This window comes from Schizosaccharomyces pombe, assembly GCF_000002945.2.
Source record: "Schizosaccharomyces pombe strain 972h- genome assembly, chromosome: I".
Taxonomy (NCBI): Eukaryota; Fungi; Ascomycota; class Schizosaccharomycetes; order Schizosaccharomycetales; family Schizosaccharomycetaceae; genus Schizosaccharomyces; species Schizosaccharomyces pombe.
The window spans coordinates 1,949,429-1,968,069 of NC_003424.3; the positions used below are offsets into that span (position 1 = coordinate 1,949,429).

Below are 18,641 nucleotides of genomic sequence, written 5' to 3' on the forward strand. Positions count from 1 at the left end.
TTAAAGTTGCTTTTGCTTTTACATCTCATTTCCCTATTGTGTTCATTCAATGTCCTTCATTAACGACTAAAAATGAAAATAGTAACTTTACATCTAATATTCTAATGTAAAATAAACTAAACGAAAAAAGATACATACTGCTTGTTTAAAGGCACAAGGAATTAAATTACTTGATATTCGGTTATCGGTTAAGGCAAAATGGATTAGTTCGTACTTCTAAGTACCACCTTTTTTGCTTGCAGTCTACTTAACTTTCAACAAAACAAATTTGGTAACACAGTCTTTTTTGAAAATCACTCTTTTAAAAAAAGCAAAGGGTTATTTTGTATGAACATTGTTAAACGAGCAGTCCCAGAATTACTGAGAGGAATGACCAATGCAACACCAAATATCGGTTTGATTAAAAACAAGGTAGTAAGCTTTGAAGCTGTCGGACAACTCAAAAAATCTTTTTACAAAAGACAATTGCCTAAACAATGTTTAGCTTTTGATTCATCTCTCGGTAAAGATGTTTTTTTACGAGCATTGCAAGAGGGACGGATGGAAAATTATTTTTCGCTTGCACAGCAGATGGTAACCCAAAACGAACCAGCTTTTTGTGGATTGGGAACTCTCTGCATGATTCTTAATTCGCTTAAAGTTGACCCGGGTAGATTATGGAAGGGATCTTGGCGCTGGTATGATCAGTATATGCTTGATTGTTGTCGATCGCTAAGCGATATTGAAAAAGATGGTGTTACGCTAGAAGAGTTCTCTTGTTTAGCTAACTGCAATGGCCTTCGGACTATTACGAAATGTGTCAAAGATGTTAGCTTTGATGAATTTCGGAAAGACGTAATCTCTTGTTCTACCATTGAGAATAAAATTATGGCAATTTCATTTTGCCGGAAAGTGCTCGGTCAAACAGGCGATGGACATTTTAGTCCAGTTGGAGGCTTCAGTGAAAGTGATAACAAGATATTAATATTGGACGTTGCTCGATTTAAATATCCTTGCTACTGGGTGGATTTGAAGCTCATGTACGAGAGTATGTTTCCTATCGATAAAGCTAGCGGCCAACCTAGAGGCTATGTACTTTTAGAGCCAATGCATATTCCTTTAGGTGTGCTTACAGTCGGTTTAAACAAGTACAGCTGGCGAAACGTTTCCAAGCATATACTGCAGCAGGCGGCAACGGTAAAAAACGCAGACAATTTGGCTGAAATACTTTTATCCATTAATCAATCATCAATTCCTCTAATCCAAGAACGCTCCAACAGTTCAAAGTCTGGTGATTTCGAGCATTTTAAAGAATGTATTAGAAGCACAAAAACATATCATTTATTTCTGAAACATACGAATACCAATGTTGAATATATCACTATGGCTTTTTGGGCTATATTTTCCTTACCCATGATCCAAAAAGCGCTTCCCAAAGGCGTTCTAGAAGAGATTCAATCTTTATTGAAAGAAGTTGAAATTTCCGAAATTAACACTCAACTAACTGCGTTGAAAAAACAGCTTGATAGTTTAACCCATTGTTGTAAAACTGACACTGGGTGTTGTAGTTCAAGCTGCTGTAAAAATACGTGAATACTGGTAGAGATGGATATTTCTTCTCGTTGCTTATGAACTCAAAAAGTTTACATAGAGCCATGAACAAATTTTTTACAATTATTATTATTATTTTTGTTGTTGTTATTGTTACGCATTTATTTTATATTAAGGTCAATTCTAGAGAAAAGTATTACGCTCGTGCTTTCGTTTATAATCCAATCATTTCTTTTTTTTTGTGTGGTGTTGTTTTTCTGTCCATTCTAATTGAAGTGTAATGGTTTTCTAAGGCTAGTAATTTTATTTTATTTCAGGAACAATGGTTGAAAAAATCAATTATTCCGAATCAAACAGATTACAAAACAAAAACGATGCGTACTTTTAACAACTTTAAACAAGCAAGGAAGACAAATGAACAAAATTCTTCTCTGAAAACAGCGAGTAACTATGAAAGAGAGTGATCCGGTTGCATTAGAAATTAATAATTAGAGCGGTTTATTTGTGTTTGTATATGCACCATTGTCGTTGATTAATTACAACCCAGCATTGAGTAACTAGCATGTGCATGCAGTGAATACGGAAGTTAGTTTAACCAATAACTGCTAAAATAAAGACCCAAAGATTTTTTATTTTAAATCGAGAAAAACAAAAGCATAACTTAAAATTTATTATCAAATCGATGTACATACCCACTGCTCTTAACAAATAAGGGGATAGCCTTTCCTTTATATGGCCCCCACAAGGGACTTTATGAATATTGGATGCAGCTAGGAAATGTTAGGACAACCCCCACTCATGTTGATACAGCGATTTCGAGTAAACTGAGGGTAGCAGAACTAGTACTCGCAACCCCTATGCTCTCTCCCCCACATAGCCCCTTAAAAAAGATGGGAGATTGTTTTTAAAGACAAACACGAAACAACCCGAATGATGCGTCAAATTAGCTGGTTACCTATATGGAAAAACAACTTTGAAGCAGTGCTACTTATTCCTTCCAAAATTCATCCATACGCATGAATTTGAACGCATTAGAAATACTGATACGTTGGTCATGGTTGTGTTTTGAGTAATATGTAGCAGTATGACAATGCAACGCTTTCAATTTAATAATTCAAATATTGTTTTTCGTAATTGTGCAGAAACGAGGATTGAAAAACTCACAGAAAAAAAATAAAAATAAATCATACTAAATTAAATTAAATTAAATGTTCAGAAACGAAAATCACAAAGAATCCGAGAAACGCAACATTACAAGGTAAGGAGTTAAAAGATTGTATTACGACTTGGTTAGATTCAAGAGATCCATTATTAGTATATGTATTTACAAGTGTATGTGTATATGTACGTACATATTTTGCGCACCAGTTAGTTTGCGACTTATCTGATTAGTTTGTGCCACTCCTTGTAGTTTACATTCACCCACTTGCACGACTGTTTTTTTGTCAATGTTTAAATCCTTGTCACATCAACCAAAATAAAGTTATAAAAAAAAATACCATAGCGAAATATGTTACATTATAGAACGCTGTTAATTTTACCTCTCTGAAAATCAATTACCCTTCCCCCAAGGACCACTGCGAAGGCTCTGTTGGCGATATCAGCAAGTCTCGCTATTAGCAGACTGCCTTGGTCTGTTAAGATAAAAGTTAGAAAGCCATGCTTAGTGGGGAAGCCGTTCGAACAGTCAGTAGTGGCGATGCCAACTATATGAGCCATTTTTGCTTCCAGATGTTATAGACTGGGGAACCATGTTAAATTGACTCTCACTTCGCCGAAGAGCTTATCGAACGCGCGAGCAGCCAAAGTAACAAGAGCAAGGAAAAAATACTCAGAGCGGCAAAAAGCTGACAGATTGTGGTAAATGCAAATGTGACGACAATTTAGGTTGCTACAAACATTTTAACGATGAGTAGAGACAAAGTATTAGAGTATGACAGTCCAAGCAGGCAATATCCCACTACAAAGCGGAAGTTGTCAACAAGCAGCAGATGCAGGAGTAATAGCTACGGAACAACGATAAGCAAATCACGGAATATGATTCCAAGAGAGTTTTACTTTTTAATTTAAGCGTTTCTTACTCTTTCATTGAAACAAGGAAATTGAAGAGAAAGTAAAATTTTTTCAAAAACGATATACGAAGTAGAGAAAATTTAGAGTTGTTTAACCCATAACCCAATGAGGTTGTTTGCGTTTCTCGAGAATTGTTGTCGCTTGGTATGGAGAACGAGCGAATATTTTAGCGACGCGTAAAATGTTAACCCGTCGCAGTAATGATCCGGTTTTATCGGATGCAAGGTATCCATACGGACCGATTTGGTTTTCCAATAAAGATTGCCACATGCAAGTTTCAGTTTGCAAAGTTGTCCTGATCATTATTGGTAAGCAAACAATTTGACTAGAATTTTTTTTTCTTTTTTTAAATTTGTTTTGGTTTTATGTCATCAATAATTATGGGAATTTATTTCAAAAAAAAATGATGCTTTATTATTATTATTGTTGTTGTTGTTGTTAATATTATCATTACTATCTCGTTGAAGTTTTCAATGTCTTGCGGCAAGCCGTTGGGCCTTTTTTTTTATTTTTTCTTTTTTATTTATTTATTTGGAATGATCTTTTTAATGGCATAGCTAGAACAATATTTCCTCCCTACAATGTGCAAGTAGTTTAAGCTTATTATGATTTTTAATACACGGAACATAAAATTAAATAAAATAAATTCATTTAAATTTATATGAATCATGGTTACAACCTTTTTTACAGCTATAAATTTATGGAATTAATTAATTAATTTATTAGTCAATTTATTCATTTAATTAATTATTTATTCTAACTGTCGGCAAATTTGCTGGCATAGTACCGTGACTAAAATAACACTTTTCATGCATGTAAGGGAATGTGGTACTCAAGGCAAAGTTAAAAAGAGTATATTGACAAATTTAATTACTCCACTGTTTTTTACATCGCTAAAAGAATTTTCGTACATTTGAACAGCCAACAAGTCATACGATTCTATTATTCTAAAAATCAACATCGAATACGATAACGCATTCGAACAAATGAAATAACACGTTTTTGTCTGTCTTGATATGAATTTTCATGTTGTTACAAATTTTAACTCGAAAGCACATCCTAGGGGAATATGTCTCTTTTTCGCTTGCCAACACATGTACGAGGAAGGAGAAGTTAACAAAAAAGAGATCCAAAAAAAAAAAAAAAAAAAAGCACCCCCGATACATGCAAAATTCAAATGCCCTTAACCCCTAGTCCAACAGTGTTTGGTTCCGATTGTTATAGTATAATCTATTATGTGCTGCGATATAAGGTTTTCTCTATCAGTACTTGTTGAATGGATTAGTTAATTGAAAATCTATCGCCCACCTTCGAGACAGACCTGTTATCCACATGAATGTCTCGCCTTTTCTCTCTGTATACTCCGTGGAACAGGAACAGGAATAAACGAGAAACGAGAAACGAGGTTAGCAAGTACCCACTAGTAAGATAGATAAGTGAAAGACCGAGTTAAAAAGGTTGACCATGTTTTTGATAGACGATCAAATTGAGTGTTAGGTTGCAAGAAGGAGTAAACATGGTTGAATGCAAAAATACAAATCATCCGAGAGGAGAGTAAGCAGGAGGAAAAACAAGTAATGAAAAAAACAAGCAAACGAATAGATAAACAAAACAGAATACTATTACTAATTAGTCTTCGTTATACCAATCTTGTGATGTCAAAATGCAAAAAACTGCATTGCAACCATCATAAAAAATAATTTATTTATTTATTTAACTATATAAATATATGAATTTAAATATAAATAAATAAATATATTATTTTTATTTAACAAAAATCACTCATCTATAATTTTCATAGTAAACCTACACAGTCATTCGTTTTTCAGTAACCGCGATCGTTTCATTTTCATATGCGCGGATTATTAATAGAAGCAAAAGAATTCAACAGCGACTCATTTTCACACAAAGAAGCAAGTGTAAAAGTTAATTGCCTACGCAAATACTACCTACAAGAGTAGCATATCGACCAAAAGTGTATTTCCACTCAAAGTGTCAAAAGGGAAATATAAACCATATTAGAAATATTTCTCATACATACAAAAACGGGACAAGAAGCATGAAGATTAAACAGCCATGGAATGGTCTCGTTTGTTGTTTTTATCTGTTACCTCGGTTGCGTTGTAGTTTTTTCTTTTTGTGGGAGAGAGAAAGCGCAAATTTAAGATACCGATAGACGTCAGCCGAATCTCTTATACAGATCGGCTAGAAGAAGTTTGAAGCGTGTGTCACCTAATGAAATGGAAAGAAAGTAATTGCCTGTCCAGCGTAGTGTAGTTTATGCTTTCCCTTCGGCAAACATTTCCAATGAATTCAATGGTAATTGTTTGAATTTCCTATGGGATCCCCTCTGTTACTATGTCAGAAAACCTCTACAAAGATATTTGGTATTTCCTCACAACCGCTTCCTTGTTTTCTCTTCGGTCGGTTGAATGTCCCGGAGCAAGTGACACCCATAGTGGTGGTATCGGCGTAGCGTGAGTGAGTTTTCAGATAAACCAAGCACTGGAGCTGAGATCGATCCATAGAATAGCGAGGCGGACGAACAAAACAAATTAATATGCTATTTGATTTGCTTTCTTTGTTTGTAAGGCGATTTATTTTTAACAACTGAAGCTTAGTGCGTGCGTGATACACAATTACAAAGTCATCGTCAGCTTGACCTAGAAGAAAGTTAACAAACAATTTTTTATTAGCAAAGGGAATATATTTTTTTTTTTCGCTTTTTTTTTTTTTTTTTTTTTTTACAATTCTATCAAACAGACGTTATGTAGGCTAAGCTACTTGCCACAAAACCATTCTTGGACAAATGAAACAAAGATAAAAAAAAAAAAAAAACAAGAATAAAACGAATGAAAAATTTTTTTTTCTTTCAATACTTCAAAGAAAAAAATTTACACACACACAGGAGCTAGGTCCTTCTTTTTTTTTTTTTAGGTAATTAATAATAATGCGTTGCGTACCCAAGCAAATCATTCGTAGCCAGCCAATGCAAGCAACTTATGAATGAAGCGCACGATGAGCAATAAGGGTGGGTTAGTATTTATGCCAATGGAGTTAGTGCTTGCGAATTGGATTAAACTGGACTGCATTTTACAATTCATATCTTTGTTATAAAGGTCTGTTAAAAGTTAAAACTACGCATTTCCCTGCTTCCCCCTTGCCCCTCCTTTCATTTACTCTCTCTCCTTAACTGCCGATCCAGTGAATGAAACATGGATTGTCGGTTTTTGAAAGCACTAAGTGTGTGTGTATGTATGGGCAGAAAAAAAGTAGAGAAAACCCCAAGATAGAGCTGAATAAGATGTAAGAATACATTTTGCATTCATCGAGTATGCGGGTCTTATAAAAAATGCACAAAAATACAATTAAAATATAAATCAATTAATTAAATAATTAATTAAATAAATAAAAGAAATAAAAATAATTATAAAATAAATAAGTTTACAAACGAAAAATGGGAGCGAGATTCAATAGCAAAATTTCCTCTTTACCCCCAATGTACGATATCAATCAATATCTTGTCTGATCATCCATCACCACCACCATATGGTAAACAAATAGAATTAGAAAAACCATTGTAGCAGATAATAAAAGTTCTAGTTTTTCATGGTTTATAAAATAAACAAAGAATCATACTTATAACTATGTCTCTCAGTTTGGAATACACATTCCTTATCCTCAAACCATATGCTCCAGTTCTATAGCCTTTTTTTTTTCTTCCTCTTCTTTTTCATTTCTATCTGCCAAGCTACATTGGTTTACGCTTAACTTGAACGTTGTCGCTGCTGCAGCAAGTTTTTTTCTTTCTTATTCACCTTGACCAATAATCATCCTTTATCTCTCCCCTCTCCCCGCCAAAGCATACGGGATTGAATGTAGGTAAAAATTTGCTACACATCCTCTTCACACTCGGATTATCCCGTAGGTTACTTTTAGCAAAAAATTGAAAACTCATCAATAAAATAAAATGAGTTTCTCTTAAACTATTCATCAATCAATAAAGCCGTAAATTTCCATCTTTTTCTTTTTTTTTTGTAACAAAAAACGACCTGCTCTCTGTTTTTTCTACTTTGGCATACCAATTTACAGCACTACAATCTCGATCGCGTCTTTTTTCTAATCTTACATAAACGGTGGAAGTGCTGTCTTCCCAATCGCCACGTGATGAGTGTTACAGTGACATCGGCTTACTCCAACATCATCACATTTCTTTTATGGGAGAACTCGTTGTCAGCGAACCGTCAGTTTTTGCCTCTTGCAGACGTTTGTTGGTTGATATGGTGGATACACACTTGCGTAACATCGCTACGGTATTATCGTGTCGATACGTGTAAACGAAACCGTCGCTTCTTAGATAAGGAACAGATTTCCACATCATTGAAGCGCTAGTCTCAGTTTCCCACATATTAAACTCGCCTCTTCTGGCGTTTCAACGTTTAGTTTTTCTCGTCTAGGAAAAAGGTAGTTTGTCTGTGTACATATATCCCTATATATCTGCATCCACATAAACTTGCTCATCTGTATTATATACACATATACATATACATACAACGTAGTCAAAAGTATAGCGCTTTTTACTACGCCTAGTATATTTTTTGGGGAAGAGTAAAAATAAGTAATTTCTCTTTTCAATCGGTTGAATTTGTAACTGATTTCCCCTTGCTCGTCGGAACCGAGTGTGCCGTTTCCTTTTTCAAGTCATACATACTGCCTTCACACTCGACACACACCCTTTTTTTTCTTTTTTTCTCCAATATTCCTTTTTCTTTTTGCCTACAAAGGAGTAGCTCAGCTAGTGTTTGCAAACCCATCTTACACTATTATCTCTTCTTATATGCTCAATCTTTTTAATTGATATATTGATATATGTGTGCACAATACACACTTTTATAATCGCTCCAGGCTCTCATATACCGAATTGCATCACAAAGGTTACCAGAACATAAATTGATACATTTACCCTTTTCCTTTACAAAGTACAAAAGCCATTCCTTTTTATTATCCTCATTATTCAAAAGTTAAAAATTTCCCCTTAATTTCATTTGTCTTTGTTTCTTAATCCATATTTTTTTGTTGTTGCACATCGTGCTCCTGTGGGTTTGAGGCATTGGTAGTGAAGTAAACGTTTCACTCAAATAGCTTATTTTTTTCCTAATTTATCTTCTTGAATCTTAATTTGGAACTTTCCTTTCGAAATTTTCTTTTTTTCCAATCTATAAGAATCACATTGCTTCTTCGATAGAACGCTTGTTTATTCACAGCATTTTTTCTTTTCCTATCAGCAGATCAAGGCTTTCCTTCTTTTTATTTTCTAATAATTGTACTGTAATTTTTTTTATTCCAGATACATCTTTCCTCTACTGCTTTGATTCTTTCAATTCTTGGATACTTACTACACTTTCGTCTCGTACTATTAACTTTTCTCAGTTCTGCCTCATACTAATTCTGGCTTTTTATCTTTTTTTATAAACATCTAAATAATCATATCTTTTTTGTCTTGATTTTGATGTCTACAGCCTTATAACTCTGTCATACTTGTTCTCTCGTCCTTTTCTTTTTTTTCGATTTGTCGCGTCCCTTATTTATTCCCTTTTTACTCGTCTTTCCGCGACAAATCAATACATTTTCTTTCTTTTTCTTTTATTCCCTTTTTATTCACTCACTAGACATATCTTCTCTTCTTTTTCAGTAAAATTCAAAGAGGAAATCGGTGCTTTCTAAAAATCGATCATACTTTATTCAAGTTTCTAGTGCCATTGAGTTTTACAGACCCTTTAAACGTATTTTTTTTGTGTATTGTTAACATTTTTTACACTTGATTTTCCTGTGTCAATAAACTTGTTGGCTTGCTTGTTATTGTAGACGATCGTTTGTTTCTTTCCGTTTAACTTTTTTGGTCTTGCTCCTTAATCTTTTAAGTTTTGTTCTTCAATTATTTCCGCTTTACTTATATATTTGTCGAACTTATACTTTTCGATCCTTGTATTTCTTGCTGCAAGCTACGTTGTTTGCAGTCAAAAATACCTTTTGTTACGTATCAATTCTATTCTATTTTAAGGCTTACATAATCATTTATTTTTTCGATAGGATCCCCCTTGCAATTGAACTTTTTTTTCGTTCTTAAACTTGCATATTACGAACGCTAAGTGTATAAACAATAAGTTAGCAAGACTATATTCCGTTACCTCTCTTTTTGTCTTTTCTTTAGTTGATTTTTTATTTTTGAAAAGTATTCGCTTACTTTCTTTTTATAATAATTCTTTTATCTTACTTTGTATGGTTTTCTTTCCTGAGGCAATGCCCCTTGTTACTCTTTCTGAACGAATGGTTCCCCAGGTAAACACCAGTCCATTTGCCCCAGCACAATCATCATCTCCCTTACCCTCCAATTCATGTCGTGAATATTCTTTACCCTCACATCCTTCAACTCATAATTCTAGTGTTGCATATGTCGATTCACAAGATAATAAGCCTCCATTGGTTTCTACTCTTCATTTTTCTTTGGCTCCTTCCCTTTCGCCAAGTAGCGCACAATCTCATAATACTGCACTTATAACTGAGCCTTTAACATCCTTTATTGGTGGTACATCTCAATATCCATCTGCTTCCTTTTCCACATCGCAGCACCCTTCGCAAGTCTATAATGATGGCTCTACTTTAAATAGCAACAATACTACTCAACAGTTGAATAACAACAATGGATTCCAACCACCGCCTCAAAATCCTGGTATTTCTAAAAGTCGGATAGCTCAATACCATCAACCTTCTCAAACGTATGATGATACGGTAGATTCTTCATTCTACGATTGGTATAAAGCAGGTGCTCAGCATAATCTTGCCCCACCTCAGAGTTCGCATACCGAAGCTTCACAGGGTTATATGTATTCAACCAATACTGCGCATGATGCGACTGACATTCCCTCTTCATTCAATTTCTATAACACTCAAGCTTCTACGGCTCCCAATCCTCAAGAAATAAATTACCAATGGTCGCATGAGTATCGGCCGCATACCCAATATCAGAATAACTTACTGAGAGCTCAACCCAATGTTAATTGTGAAAACTTTCCTACTACTGTTCCTAATTATCCTTTTCAACAGCCTTCATATAATCCCAATGCTCTCGTGCCTTCATATACTACGTTGGTATCTCAACTTCCACCTTCACCTTGTCTTACTGTTTCAAGCGGACCATTGTCTACGGCTTCCTCTATCCCTTCCAATTGTTCATGTCCGTCCGTTAAATCTTCTGGCCCGTCTTATCATGCTGAACAAGAAGTTAATGTGAATTCATACAATGGTGGTATTCCTTCTACTTCCTATAATGATACCCCTCAGCAGTCAGTTACGGGTTCCTATAATTCTGGAGAGACAATGTCAACGTATTTAAATCAGACAAACACATCGGGTAGATCCCCTAATTCAATGGAAGCTACAGAACAAATAGGGACGATTGGTACTGACGGTTCGATGAAGAGAAGAAAACGTCGACAGCCGTCTAATAGAAAGACTTCAGTACCACGTTCACCAGGTGGTAAATCATTTGTATGCCCTGAGTGCAGCAAAAAGTTTAAACGATCTGAACATTTGAGAAGACATATTCGATCTCTACATACTAGTGAAAAGCCATTTGTTTGTATATGTGGAAAACGTTTTTCTCGTAGAGATAATTTACGGCAGCATGAAAGGTTGCATGTCAACGCAAGCCCTAGATTAGCCTGTTTTTTCCAACCTTCAGGTTATTATTCTTCTGGTGCTCCAGGTGCTCCAGTGCAACCACAAAAACCAATTGAAGATTTAAACAAGATTCCAATTAATCAAGGCATGGATAGCTCTCAGATTGAAAACACTAATTTAATGTTATCTAGTCAAAGGCCTTTGTCTCAACAAATTGTCCCAGAAATCGCTGCTTACCCAAATTCAATTCGTCCAGAACTTCTATCTAAACTACCAGTACAAACACCTAACCAAAAAATGCCTTTAATGAATCCGATGCATCAATATCAACCTTATCCTAGTTCTTAAGCATTTTTATAAATTAACTGCCTAAATTCGGGTTTTTTTTACATTGAACTGTTTTATAAGAATGTTTTCAATTATAATTTTTCATCAGCCTTTTTTCTACCTATTTACATGTTTACTAAATCTATTTTTTACGTTTCAAAATGGCAATTTCATTGTTTACTAGCATATCCTGCTTTGCTATCTTTAGGCTATTATCAAGGCATAACGCCGGATATAATACTTAAAGCTTGAGCGTGTTATATTATGAGGGACTATTTAGCGGTGATTTTTTATCGTTCCAATTTTTTAAAATTTTTTAGTTGTTTATCATAAAGGCTCGGAGCGATAGCTACAAATGATTTTCGTTTTGGGGTTCTTCAAGGAACGGTTTTACAAATCCAATAAACTAATGTACAGTGAAAGATATACTGTTATTTGTTGTTAATATGTACATGAAATAAACTATTTCAATGAATGACTGTTGTGTTTTCGGATGAAAACATATTGATCCTTTTTTTGTGAACATCTTAGCTGGATAAGCTAAAAAGTAAAGCCACTGCAAAGTATCATAAAAGACGTAACGTAAACTCCAAAAAAATAAAATAATAATAATAATAATAATAATAATAACGAATATAAAATTACATGGAGAGTTTATGGCAGAATTTAAATCACTCAACTCTCAAACAATGACAGGCCTGACATATGTTGCCAGGCCACCAGAAAGGACTCATGGTGGAATTACATTTGCTACAGCAGCAAGCGACATTGGTTGGCGCGATAGTCGGCTTACAAACTGCTATAGTATACTGAAGTAAATAGATATATGCCTTAGGGTACAAATTGCGTATATATTCGCTCCAAGCAGAATTATTAGTATTCGGAACAATGTCATTGCGCAACAAAAAGTTCCTAGGCAACTGTTCACTTGGTCCAAAAAGAACAGGCCGCAAAGAAGTCCAGGAATTGATCATGCATTTGTTGGTATTTATTTCTGTTACGTTGCCAAAGAATGATAAAGATTTTAAATTTGATAGCATTGAAAAAGGGGATTGGTCTTGTTTGACAAACTCAAAACCGAGATACCAATTTGCTTTTTCAGCACAAGTTACGTGACTTGTCAAACCAGAATTTGGACTAGAAACACAAACACCAAAACTATTGCCGCATACTTCACACTTTTTTTCCCAACGATTCGGAGGCAATTGAGCAATTCCACAGACAGGTTCCGACTCCTCGGCGGGAACATAAACATCGGGTGTCCACGAAGCACAAATTAAATGAACCCAATTTCCTTCAACCGTCTTTTTCATTAGGGAATGAGAAGCAGATTGCAAACACAAGACACAGTGATTATCGTTATTCTGTCCCAAGTTATCGTTGGATCGACAACTAAGACAAGCCCATGATAAAACTTGATCTTTTTTTGCATAACTTTTCTTTCCACTAACAATGCCAGGAGACGCACTGTTTCTAGTAGTTCTTCCAGATAAATGTGATGCAGAAACGAGCATTTGTTCATTTTCAGCATAATCGTCACAAACATAACATCGTTCATGAACACATGTTCCACATTTAAAGCATACTAAAAGCCCCTCAGTTCCAACAATGCCACACAAAGCACAGCACTTCTTGCGGTCTTCACTAAAATTAACGTCATCCTTGTTTTTTATATTATTTTGACGAGCTCTTTTAACTGTATCTGCCTTAACATTAATAGTTGAATCATGAGTCAACGTAAAGTTGTCAAAAGTTTTCGTAGATACTCGGGGGTTTTCCATTAACGAGGACGCATTTCGTATACGATTATTCTCCTTTTTTACTTCATTATCATGATTAGATAAATGATCCCAATCCGCTTTTCTTTTTTTCACAGGTTCAAAATCACAATTTCTCAAATCACTTGGAGTTGCTTGCTGTAAAGGATACCCATAATAACGCCAAACATAACCACAGCGCTGGCATAAGGCAACAATTTTACTTTTGTCCTTGGGACTACTTTCTTCAATAGGGGGAGCAACAAACCACTCAGAGCTTCGCTTACTATGACACCAACGACAAATAGGAGTCTTTTTAAGTTTTAAAATTTTCTGAAGATCATACATTCCAATGTCATAACAACATGTTGGCAACCCATGAGAATCTGTGGTAGTAGTTGAAAGGGAAGAATCGCTTAGCTTTTTAAATGTATTCAACCCTTTAGGAGAAGAGGCCCATGACAAAAAAGAAAAGAAAATTTCCTTTAAAGAATATTCAAATTTTAGTTTCTCTACAAAACATTGCAGTGATACGCCGAATTCCTTTACCAAACTATTAATTTTATGTTCATCAACGCGCTTCCCTGTACAATTTTTTGGGTCACCAAACCCTGGCATCCACGATTTTAACTTTTCAAATGCAGCCGCTGGACTTAACTTGGTCTCATATAAAGCTGTTATAGTTAATTCTAAAAATACAAAAGCTGAAACAGGAAGGCGAAGTTTTTTCCAAAGATTCCAACAACTACACAAATAGTCATCTAGAAGTGCATCGGAATATGTGATTGGAACTAGAAGCATAGCTGATTGTAAGTTAGGCTCACAAAGAGGAAACAAATATCCCTTAAGTGGAAGATCTTTTAGAAAAGGCCAACGTTCAAAAAAAGTTGGAATATCAACTTTAAAGCGCTCATCTGACTTTAAATCCAAGTCCATTTCTTCATCGGCGGTGGTTAATGGTTGCAGTGGATGTAAGTTATCCTCTGAAGAAGTAGGAAGCATTGGCGAGATTGAAATACGAGCACGGGATGGGTATATGTCCGATTTTTTTTCGACAGTCAGGTCACTTTTCAAATCTAGGTAACGCATATTCCACGGAAGTCGTTTGAGCTTAGATACATTTGAAAATGAGTTTGGTTTATTTTCATCAAGAGATTTTCGAGATTGCTGGTGTAGGTTGCGAGAAGACCTTAGGGACTTTAAATTTCTTCGCTTCCCATGATCCTCTTGAAGAGAAACATTAGACAATGCTTTATTATGTCCTTTAAGAATGGAAACACTTTTTTGCGTAGCTTGGCCTTCTAAATTATTTTCGGTAGCATGGTTAGCGTCTACATTAGCATTTTCTTTTTGAAAAGTGGATTTTTTCCGCTGAGTAGCGAATGAGCAGGTAGCACAAGTCCAACCAAAGCCATGGGGAGGCTTCTTTAACAGTGGGGGAACTACACAATCCATATGATAATATTTTTTGCAATCTGCGCATTGTACTGAGAAGTCAAATGCGCACCATTTTTTGCAAACTTTACAGTTACTGGGTTCATTTAATAAAGCCCTTCCTTTGCCATATTCTGTAACAATAAAATCATAATTCTTAAATAAGTCTTCAAGAACATCATCAGGAGCGTTTTTGACTTGAGTGACTGGTACAACATCGAACACCTTATTAATGTTCTGGTCAAATAGCCTATCGAAATAATAACTCTTTGCTTGAGACTTGTATTCATCCAAGTTTTCAATTTGAGAACGGTGCTTAACAGTGCATTTCTCTTGTACAGATCCAATATTATAGATATCACTGTGCATGCTAGCAAACAGAAGGCGAGTATCCGTCAAATGCCGCTGTATGTCACGAGGACGGAAATACCAATTTAGTCGCACGGAATCGTAAAGATTTGTTGATACACAAGGTCTTGACTTTTCAAAGGAAATTATTCTTGCAATTTGAAAAGGTTCACCAGGAAAGGGAGAGTTTACAAGCACAAAATCGTTTGGTTGAATCAATTCGCCATTTGGCAAAACGCAGCAAACCAGACCATTTGGAGGAAGGGGTTCTAGCTCAAAAATACCTAACCTTGTTTTCAGATTCTGCGTTTCAGTCTCTGGTAGAAGAAATCTATCAGTAACATCAACGAAGTGTTTTTCGGGTGGCGCGTAAGCTATTCGAACACTATTCTTGGAGCTTTTAATTATTAATCTTCTAGTCGTATTCTTATTCCCTATTTTAACATGATTTGACTCGATATTAGTGTTTTTGTCTAGATCAAACATGGCGGTGAACAGCAAATTTGAGTCAGCTTCTATCACCAACATAAAAGGTCTACATCGCTGAGCTGTAATCTTAAATATCAACCGTGGTAGTTAATTTAATTGTAAAGTGATGCAAAATCTTTGGAAGAATGCTCTGGATACTTTAAGTCCGTACATTTCAAACCTCTTTGATAATGATGTGGTCTGTATAAACAACGAAAGATATCGAATACAAAAGTTGTTAGGTGAAGGGTAGAGTGGTTTCAATTTCTTAAAATAACTAATTTCTAGTGGTTTTGCTTTTGTTTATTTGGTGCAAAATGTATCAAATGAAAAGCTTTATGCTTTAAAAAAAATAAAGTGCTCTTTTGGCAACAAGGGGATTAAGAAGGCTATGAAAGAGGCGGATTATCATAGGAAATTTAAAAGTAATTATCTTTTAAAAAGCTATACTCATCAATTGGTCAAAGAAGCAGATGGTTCAGAATTTGTATATATTTTGTTTCCATATTTCGCCAAAGGTAGCGTGGCACAAGTTATTAGAAATTGTGATATCGAAGGTTCCTATATCTCTGAAAAAAGGATACTTGTTTGGTGTTCTTGTCTTTGTAAAGCACTTCAATATCTTCATGAAAATGTTGCGGGTGATTCCCCAAAGCAGCCTGAAGTAAATGACTTAATCATGTTTGATGAACCTCAAGTCCCGCAAAATACTTCCAATAATAATTTGGTTTCTTACATACATGGAGACATTAAACCTGGTATGAGTATTCCCAAGTCCATAAATAACTAATTGCATCAGACAACTTACTACTTCATGAGAATTCGAGGGAAATTGTTCTTACAGATTTTGGCAGCATATGTTTGGTACCTATTTTTGCTTCTAATAATTCTGAAGCGATAGCTATACAAGACAAAGCTTCCGAAAATTGCACGATGCCTTTTAGGGCACCAGAACTGTTTCATGTCAAAGCCGGTTCTACAATTACTGAAAAGGCAGATATTTGGGTTCGTGAATCCATTTTCTTAATAGTTGGAAATTAAATATTAACATGCTAGAGCTTTGGTTGTACACTATACACCATAATGTTTCATGCTTCTCCTTTTGAAAGAGAAGTAAGCCAAGGTGGTTCGCTTGCTTTGGCCGTCTGCAATGCGCAATATTCTTTTCCTCGTAAGCACCCTTACTCGACTTTACTGTGTGAAATTGTGGAAGCTTGCCTACAACGTGAGCCTAATAAAAGACCAAGTGCCCGCGAATTGCTATCAAAGATTGATTTGCAAATTAATCAATAACTTATGTCTTAATTCATTATAGAACATATGTCTAATATTATCTACTATAGATTAATAATTGTAAATAATCAAGAAAATATTTAATTGTCCGCCTCTTTTTATTGAAGCTACAGTTAAAGCAAATAGCCTCAGTTTTTTGTATGATTCTCATAATTCAAGCGTCGGATTGAAAATAAGACATTCGACCTTGTCAGTACAAGAATGACAATAGAATATTCCTCATCGGCTCTTTTGAACAATTCGATATACGTTTAAATGAATTTTAACTGTAAAATATGTGTGAACAAGGCACGTCAAATTGACAACAATCAACTGCGTGTTTTATTTACTTTTAAGAATGATAGCATCATTTTTTTTTGCATTGTATTTATCGAGAATTATTGAATGCCTGACTAAAATTACAGAAATTTAAAATTTGTGTAAGCAAAAGACAAGTGGAGAGTATACATGGGAATACATGTACCACTATATTAACACTAACAGGACAGCTGCAACATAATTTCCGAACTATTTTAAATCGTTCAAATTCAATTTTGACTAACTATTTATTTAAAAATATTATCTAATAAACGGATATTCTCTAAGAAAACCTCAACAATCGCATCCATAGCTGAAAAGCGACAATAAACTACAGTTCCGTTAGGTTTATCTTCTAATTAAAGTATTTGGCACATCTTAAGAACATGAAAGGATGTTCATTTCTTAGAAATGGTGCAAAATTTCAAGGAAAACAGAAGGGTGTAAGCAGCTCAACTTTGGAAGTCCATGTTACAATATTACATGTCAATCTTGCTAAATCGATGTTATGTGGGTTTATTCACGTAAGTTATACAAGTCCGAATAACACCTCCTTGACTACTTACTTCGAAGCGGAAATAATCGGCAATAGATTCACTTTTGAAACCAAATGGCCTGAATGGGGAGCTTCTGAGGAAATTGATAACAGGCACTGGAAACGCCTAGGAGCCCTTAAAAGTAATGGTAAAGATATTCCACTTCGACTAATACAACCATATGATCCGTTAAGTCGTGAAACAGTTTACATGCGTTGGAAAGAGCTTGCGATGCTTGATAAAACAGTCGATTATCAAAATCACAACCAAAGCTTTCCTTTTGGAATCAGTTATGAAGGTTTTTACTATATTTCATTTTCACAAAGCACTGGGAAAATCAAAGGATATTATTATCATCATTCCGAACCAGAAAAGGTTCTCTTCTTAGAGCTGAACCCTATAATTGATCGTACATTTCCGGTCATTGAATTTCAGTGATTTTTTTAAGCACTAGCATTTTGTTTAATTTAACATTTTTATCCTGTTATAACTTATGTCAAACGTTCCTTTACGGGTTTGTATTTTCTTGGGCTTGCAAGTCTTTGATACTCGATTGCATTTTATATATCTCTTCGTTTTTGCACAGTTTTTTATTTCCAATTGATGATTAATGGTCCAACCTTTTCTATCTGGTTTATTTAATTTCCATATTAGTTGGCATTTAATAATATTAATTATTAAACGGAACGATATGTGGCTAAAAAGACAATTTTTTGTTTTGTTAGTCTATACGTTTAGTTTATTTCTTAACTTAACAATTGATTTTTGTAATGAAATATACATATACGTGTATTATAAGATAATTTTTTTGTTTATTCATTTCTGATTTAAAAAAAGACTCCAAAAGTTGTGCAAGGTTCTATAATTTTTTTTCTTACAAAACTGAAATTTGATGTTC

At 34.8% G+C, this 18,641-nt stretch overlaps 5 protein-coding genes, 14 long non-coding RNA genes and 1 other non-coding gene across 20 annotated transcripts; 11 read left to right on the forward strand and 9 right to left on the reverse strand.

Moving 5' to 3' along the window:
* Positions 1 to 249: 249 nt before the first annotated feature.
* On the forward strand, positions 250 to 2,080 carry pcs2 (phytochelatin synthetase). Its single transcript, NM_001018985.3, has one exon. It carries the CDS (start codon positions 328 to 330, stop codon positions 1,570 to 1,572), a length of 1,245 nt encoding a protein of 414 aa, NP_593552.1. The 5' UTR covers positions 250 to 327; the 3' UTR covers positions 1,573 to 2,080.
* SPOM_SPNCRNA.2876 lies at positions 468 to 1,251 on the reverse strand. The gene has a single exon (NR_192244.1). It is a non-coding gene; the product is annotated as a non-coding RNA (long non-coding RNA).
* Positions 1,677 to 4,167, reverse strand: SPOM_SPNCRNA.777. The gene has a single exon (NR_151152.1). It is a non-coding gene; the product is annotated as a non-coding RNA (long non-coding RNA).
* SPOM_SPNCRNA.778 lies at positions 2,956 to 4,227 on the forward strand. Its single transcript, NR_151153.1, has one exon. It is a non-coding gene; the product is annotated as a non-coding RNA (long non-coding RNA).
* Positions 4,228 to 4,306: 79 nt separating this feature from the next.
* On the forward strand, positions 4,307 to 5,383 carry SPOM_SPNCRNA.779. The gene has a single exon (NR_151154.1). It is a non-coding gene; the product is annotated as a non-coding RNA (long non-coding RNA).
* Positions 4,332 to 4,758, reverse strand: SPOM_SPNCRNA.780. Its single transcript, NR_151156.1, has one exon. It is a non-coding gene; the product is annotated as a non-coding RNA (long non-coding RNA).
* An 8-nt stretch (positions 5,384 to 5,391) lies between the features above and the next one.
* SPOM_SPNCRNA.781 lies at positions 5,392 to 6,904 on the forward strand. The gene has a single exon (NR_151157.1). It is a non-coding gene; the product is annotated as a non-coding RNA (long non-coding RNA).
* On the reverse strand, positions 6,419 to 6,944 carry SPOM_SPNCRNA.782. The gene has a single exon (NR_151158.1). It is a non-coding gene; the product is annotated as a non-coding RNA (long non-coding RNA).
* A 103-nt stretch (positions 6,945 to 7,047) lies between these two features.
* SPOM_SPNCRNA.783 lies at positions 7,048 to 8,471 on the reverse strand. Its single transcript, NR_151159.1, has one exon. It is a non-coding gene; the product is annotated as a non-coding RNA (long non-coding RNA).
* On the forward strand, positions 7,073 to 7,560 carry SPOM_SPNCRNA.784. The gene has a single exon (NR_151160.1). It is a non-coding gene; the product is annotated as a non-coding RNA (long non-coding RNA).
* Positions 8,045 to 12,118, forward strand: hsr1 (DNA-binding transcription factor Hsr1). The gene has a single exon (NM_001018986.3). The coding sequence runs from the start codon at positions 9,883 to 9,885 to the stop codon at positions 11,629 to 11,631; it is 1,749 nt and encodes a 582-aa protein (NP_593553.1). The 5' UTR covers positions 8,045 to 9,882; the 3' UTR covers positions 11,632 to 12,118.
* SPOM_SPNCRNA.2877 lies at positions 9,109 to 9,556 on the reverse strand. The gene has a single exon (NR_192245.1). It is a non-coding gene; the product is annotated as a non-coding RNA (long non-coding RNA).
* On the reverse strand, positions 11,865 to 15,648 carry snt2 (Lid2 complex PHD finger subunit Snt2). The gene has a single exon (NM_001018987.3). It carries the CDS (start codon positions 15,633 to 15,635, stop codon positions 12,282 to 12,284), a length of 3,354 nt encoding a protein of 1,117 aa, NP_593554.2. The 5' UTR covers positions 15,636 to 15,648; the 3' UTR covers positions 11,865 to 12,281.
* SPOM_SPNCRNA.2878 lies at positions 12,280 to 13,401 on the forward strand. Its single transcript, NR_192246.1, has one exon. It is a non-coding gene; the product is annotated as a non-coding RNA (long non-coding RNA).
* Positions 13,514 to 14,631, forward strand: SPOM_SPNCRNA.2879. Its single transcript, NR_192247.1, has one exon. It is a non-coding gene; the product is annotated as a non-coding RNA (long non-coding RNA).
* On the forward strand, positions 14,739 to 15,395 carry SPOM_SPNCRNA.2880. Its single transcript, NR_192248.1, has one exon. It is a non-coding gene; the product is annotated as a non-coding RNA (long non-coding RNA).
* Positions 15,649 to 15,659: 11 nt separating the features above from the next.
* Positions 15,660 to 17,030, forward strand: ppk13 (serine/threonine protein kinase Ppk13). The gene is made up of 4 exons (NM_001018988.3): positions 15,660 to 15,866; positions 15,906 to 16,375; positions 16,417 to 16,622; positions 16,674 to 17,030. Exons 1-4 carry the CDS (start codon positions 15,745 to 15,747, stop codon positions 16,908 to 16,910), a joined length of 1,035 nt encoding a protein of 344 aa, NP_593555.1. The 5' UTR covers positions 15,660 to 15,744; the 3' UTR covers positions 16,911 to 17,030.
* A 24-nt stretch (positions 17,031 to 17,054) lies between these two features.
* Positions 17,055 to 17,207, reverse strand: sno530. The gene has a single exon (NR_150907.1). It is a non-coding gene; the product is annotated as a small nucleolar RNA sno530 (non-coding RNA).
* Positions 17,208 to 17,388: 181 nt separating this feature from the next.
* On the forward strand, positions 17,389 to 18,541 carry gid4 (Vid24 family vesicle protein). The gene has a single exon (NM_001018989.3). The coding sequence runs from the start codon at positions 17,594 to 17,596 to the stop codon at positions 18,179 to 18,181; it is 588 nt and encodes a 195-aa protein (NP_593556.2). The 5' UTR covers positions 17,389 to 17,593; the 3' UTR covers positions 18,182 to 18,541.
* Positions 17,467 to 18,406, reverse strand: SPOM_SPNCRNA.2881. The gene has a single exon (NR_192249.1). It is a non-coding gene; the product is annotated as a non-coding RNA (long non-coding RNA).
* Positions 18,542 to 18,641: the final 100 nt, after the last annotated feature.

Coding starts and splice junctions, on each gene's coding strand:
- pcs2 (NM_001018985.3), top strand. CDS start 328: ATGAACATTGTTAAACGAGCAGTCCCAGAATTACTGAGAGGAATGACC.
- ppk13 (NM_001018988.3), top strand. CDS start 15,745: ATGCAAAATCTTTGGAAGAATGCTCTGGATACTTTAAGTCCGTACATT. Junction 16,376..16,416: donor ACATGGAGACATTAAACCTG/GTATGAGTATTC, acceptor TAATTGCATCAG/ACAACTTACTACTTCATGAG. Junction 16,623..16,673: donor CTGAAAAGGCAGATATTTGG/GTTCGTGAATCC, acceptor TTAACATGCTAG/AGCTTTGGTTGTACACTATA.
- gid4 (NM_001018989.3), top strand. CDS start 17,594: ATGAAAGGATGTTCATTTCTTAGAAATGGTGCAAAATTTCAAGGAAAA.
- snt2 (NM_001018987.3), bottom strand. CDS start 15,635: ATGTTTGATCTAGACAAAAACACTAATATCGAGTCAAATCATGTTAAA.
- hsr1 (NM_001018986.3), top strand. CDS start 9,883: ATGGTTTTCTTTCCTGAGGCAATGCCCCTTGTTACTCTTTCTGAACGA.